Source organism: Acanthisitta chloris, unplaced genomic scaffold (genome assembly GCF_000695815.1).
Source record: "Acanthisitta chloris isolate BGI_N310 unplaced genomic scaffold, ASM69581v1 scaffold17202, whole genome shotgun sequence".
In the NCBI taxonomy this organism is placed as follows: domain Eukaryota; kingdom Metazoa; phylum Chordata; class Aves; order Passeriformes; family Acanthisittidae; genus Acanthisitta; species Acanthisitta chloris.
Window position 1 is genome coordinate 1 of NW_008662582.1, and position 5,190 is coordinate 5,190.

At 39.2% G+C, this 5,190-nt stretch overlaps 1 protein-coding gene across 1 annotated transcript in view; it reads right to left on the minus strand.

Annotated features, from left to right (window-relative positions):
- Positions 1 to 171: 171 nt before the first annotated feature.
- Positions 172 to 5,190, minus strand: part of LOC103798399 (WD repeat-containing protein 25-like) — a gene marked incomplete at its 3' end in the record, with an annotated part of 46,233 nt that continues 41,214 nt past the window's right edge. Inside the window, exon 3 of the mRNA XM_009070656.1 lies at positions 172 to 302. Within this exon, the coding sequence (XP_009068904.1) occupies positions 172 to 302 (131 nt within the window). The remainder of the gene's footprint in view (positions 303 to 5,190) is intronic.

The window sequence follows — 5,190 nt, forward strand, 5'->3', positions numbered from 1 at the left end:
TTAATGGTTGGACTTGATGATCTTAGCTGTCTCCTCCAACCCTGATGGTTCTATTACTCTATGAAATGCAAAATACTTCAGAATAACCAGCACATCTAGCAGCTTCGTAACACACAGCACACACAACCTGGAAACATTCTAAAAGAGAAAGATAAAAAGGAATTTCCTTACCTTAGAAGTCCTTATATCCCAAGCTTTAACTTCTGGGCTGAACCCTCCACAAAGGAAAATATTCGACTCTGTAGGGTGGAACTTCAGCGCACTGATCCTAAATTCCGTTTTGCTGCTAAATATCTGCTTCCCTGAAACAAAGTGAGAAGTAGAGATCAAAATTTGAGCAGAAAATGAAATATGTTATTAATTTCAACTTGGTTTCAAAAATATCAACCTTGTCAACAGGTTGATACCTGGGCAGAGTCAGATTGGATGTTGGGAGAAATGTTTTCCCTGTTAGGGTATTGAGGCACTGGAACATTGCCCAGGGAGGTGGTGCAGTCACCATCCCTGGAAGTGTTTAAGAGGTGTCTGGATTTAGCACTGGAGGTTATGATTTAGGGGTTCCAGCAGAGTGGCAGGTTAATGGTTGGACTTGATTATTCTATTACTTCTGGTATCTGGGGCTACTGTGATTTAATAAAATATAAGACAGAACTCATTAATCTCTATCCACATAAAATTGCTCCTGCTTATGGGTCTCTGCATCACTGAGTGCTTCCTACTGAAAGGAGTGAACAAGTGTTGCCCACAATAAGGTGAGGAGCTCCACTGAGGTCCCAGTTCAGTCAACATGCAGGAATAAGACTACAAATCTAATGGTTGGATGTTCCTCTACAGCGAAGCCACAGCCTTTCTTTCCTTGAGATGAAAATATCCAGAACAAAACACTGTCTGTATAGAAATACCTTGTACCAATCTATATTACAACTCTTCAGTTGTTTACTTATCTTTCTGTGAAGCCAGGAGTGAAACTTCATCTTGAAAGGAGGAAATAATTTGCATACCAACATATGAAGCTGTTCCCATGGATACACTGTTCCCAACATTTAATTGTGTACACTAATCTCCACAGGATCCTGTGGTTAGTATCAATTGGATTGTCAACACTATGGAAGGCAACAGAATTCAGCTAGGTTAATTTATAGGACTTTTCCACAGTCTGCTGCTTCCTCTCATCCTAACAAATTCATGATATTAATGCATGTTCACGGAAGTAAAATGTTTGGAACAGCAGCATGATCCAAGATAAATACGTCTGCTCACTTTCACAATATCAACTGTGGTCTGTATTCTACATATCACATACAAAGATCTATATTAAATTAAGTTACTGCCGTCAGTCACAGTGGAGGTACAGCAGAAATAAGAAAGAAAGGGAAAAAACCCACTTTAAAATCCTATGACAAAAGCTTCTGAAAATATTCTTTAATCTACATTTTCTGTAAGCGAGACTTGTCTTAAAATAGGCTTTATTAAACAACTGAAAACTCTTTCAGCTAAAAACATTACTGACAGGTGTAAATACGTAGGTGTACAATACTGAAAATCATTCATAGAGATTTTTTCATGCTCATTTAATGATCTGGGGTGAATTTATTTGACTTCATCATCAGTTCCATTCTCCCCATCTGCTGAATTCAACTTACACAGTCAAGGGGTGAAGACTTGTCAAAGTACTTACTTATTCAGTTTAAAGAGAAAGATTTTACTTCATCACATGCGCTCATCAAGCTAGCAGGGAAAATAGCTTGCAGGGAGCATAAGGGAGGGCTGAGTGTTGTTCTATGTGAACAATGGTATTTGTAGGGGATTTTTGTCCTTTTCAAAATGATTCTCCACTGATTGCCCACACAAGATCTAAAGGGCCTCTCTATCACTACTAAGTGAAACACTTAATTTAGTCCATAAATTCCTTCCTCTAAAAGTGGGAGGAAAAAAACCTCATAAGGGCAGCAGAGGTTCTCTCCACAAGTCACATCTAACAGTGACCATCTCTCACCATGGGAGTTTTCAGTACCCCAACACCTACAGAAGGGAAAAAAAAGACTCCACAGGGAAGGGAGAAAGTATTAAAATCATCAGTTATAGGGGCAACAAGACATTGCTCTCATGTACACCACTAACAGGCATCATTAGGAGAGGGTTAGAAAAGCCACCTAACACATGCATTTTTCTCTCATCCACAGCCCTTGAGAAAATACTGAATTTCCCCATGGAGTCTCACCAGTCAGTTTAATAGCACTTTGCTCCCAAAGGAATTTGGTTCCTACTAGTTTCCAGCTTAATAAAAACTCTAGGAATATAATCAACAAGTTCGCAATGGGACTGCAGCCAGAAATCAGCAAACATGCAGTATAAAGATATATTACCTGCACTAATCCTGTCCCACAGCTTTATAAAGGACACATCAAGTGATCACTGCTGCCCATGAACTGAGCTGTCCAAATGGCATTGGGCACATCCATAACTGGACAATCACCAACCACACGAAGTTTAACAAGGGCAAGTGCTGATTCTGCAGTTGGGACAGGCAGCCCTGGCTGCACCTACAGACTGGGGAATGAGAGGCTGGAAAGCAGTGCTGGAAAGTGCCCTGGAGGTTGCCTGGGAGAAGAGACCAACCCCCACCTGACTCCAACCTCCTGTCAGGGAGTTGCAGAGGGTGCTAAGGTCTCCCCTGAGCCTCCTCTTCTCCAGGCTGAACACCCCCTGCTCCCTCTCCTCATGGCACTTGTGCTCCAGTCCCTTCACCAGCCTCGTTGCTCTTCTCTGGACCTGCTCCAGCACCTCAATGTCCCTCCTGAGCTGAGGGGCCCAGAACTGAGCACAGGATTCAAGGTGTGGCCTCACCAGCACCGAGTGCAGTCAGATCTAGACACCTCTTAAACTCTTCCAGGGATGGTGACCTCCATGGGCAATACCCTATTCCACTGCCTGACCACCCCAACAGGGAAAACATTTTTCCTAACATCTAATCTGAATCTCCACCGTCTCAGCAGTGTGTTTTATACACTTTAAAGGATTTAATTCAATTCTTCATGCATTAAAGGCTCATACACTAGTAACATACACACTATGGAAAAAGATCTTAAAAAAGATCTTGAACATATGTTTCTGCTCCCTTATGCAGCAACCTACTGTGAAACTGCTCAGCTATGAAATCAGATGTTTTAAAGGCTATTTAACATGGTGAATTGCTCACAGAACATCAGCACAGTTACTGAGCACAGGATGCTTCTATAGCTGTGTTTAGTGGTCCTCAGGTTCACACACCTACCTGCATAACCCAAAAACATTTACTTCCTTACACTAATCTGTAAGGAAGAGTGAAGCCTGAGACTTGCTAAGCAGAATGGATTTGCCTACTGTGTTTACAAAAAGACATAAGACACTATATATAAAAAAATTTCATTACAGTCACAATCTCTCTCATGCACAACAGTGAGAAAAACATTAGATTGATCAGACATAATTTGTTCTTAACAAATCCATGTTGGCTGTTACTTCTCCATTTAGTGTCTTAGTGTGCTCACAATAGGCTTTATTATCATTTCAGGAACTAAAGTTATATTGATTACACGTTTTCCCTAATTTTTTCCCCTACACAGTCACAAGTTCACAGCATGCAAAGACGCTTGAAATATTAAATGGAATATTATTCTCATTTTAGCCTTTAACCTTTAAAAAGTCCCTAAAAAATAAACACTTTTCTCTCTTCTTATTTCAAAGACTTTACATCAGTGAGTACAAAAAGCAAAATGCATTTCCCTCTTAGCTGGAGAGTGACCTCTATACTACATTCAACATATTCCACAACACGGCTGAATTTTGGGGGAAACCTCTGACCTCACATCAAAGGTGTCTGCATGCACCTTTGATGTGAGGTCAAACAGAAAAAAGATAGACAAACAAGCAAAAAATCAACTGGGCTTTTTTTCTGAGGTGCTATAAAAAAAAAATCTTCCTGCATATTAAAACATACTAGCTAAACAGTGCTGGGAGAGAAAGGGAGGAACAGAAGAAAGTCACAGCTCTCCTGAGGTGATGTTTAGGTATGAGAACTAAAACTCCTATGTGCACAAAGTACATTAACAATAACATTGTTAAATCTATAGGAGACCAAATTAGAATAGAAAGAACATATATATATAAAAGCAAATCTGAACCATCCTCTGGAAGGTACAAAATGTTCCATTAAGAAACTCTCCCATTATAACTCTGAGGAAGTGATATTTGAAATCAAGTTCAGTCCATGAACTAAAATACAACTAGAGCATTTGGCAACATAGAAAATGTGCCAAAATTTCTTGGAACATTCCCTCTGTCATAATATTAAAGGAATGAGAAGTATCTACCATATGCAAATAGTAACAACCCAGCCAATGTTCTGCCTGTGCTATTATACCAATCCATTTGTGACTAATGAAAAATCCACTGATGAATAAAACATATATTCCAAAAATAAAGTGGTTATAAATAAATCTTAAAAATACAATTACCCTTCTAAAGTTGGTAGAGCATCTCCATTACATCAGGACATAACAGAAGTTAAATGTCAAATGTACTTGACCTAGAATTGTTTGAAAGCAATTTGTTTTCAGTGCCCTCTGGATATAGCACTATTTACTACTCTGCAAATAACAAAGTGCCTGAACTATCAGTAGTAGAAAATGACTGTGAGTGTGGTGTTATTAGAGATGAACAGGAAGTCTCAGACTGCTGCACTATTATCACATTTGTGAAACCATTCAAAAGGCTTTATTTCTATCAAGGAATAATGTATATAAAGTAGGACAATAAAAAATATCCCACATTAACCAGGACCAGGCAGTGCATCTGCAGTTTTTGGATCTACCAATACTTATGAAACTCCACGTTGCAGTAGAGAACTTGCCTTGTACAAACTGTAATTAACCACTCATGTGAATGACCCATGAATAATCCTGAGTTACTTAAACATTTTAGGCATATTTTGCATCATCCCTTACTCTGAATAGGCAGAACAGCTTTCAAGAAAACCATATTTGTGGAGAGCCTTAGCCAGACATCCTGGTGTTAGGCCAATGGATGAGCACTGAAGATAATAAGCAACTATCTACAAAAATTGAATTTAAAAGAAGACTGACAACAACATCTATCTTCACCAAACAAGAGAACTCCTTGTACCTCATTAACTTGAATTCTTCTCTTTCC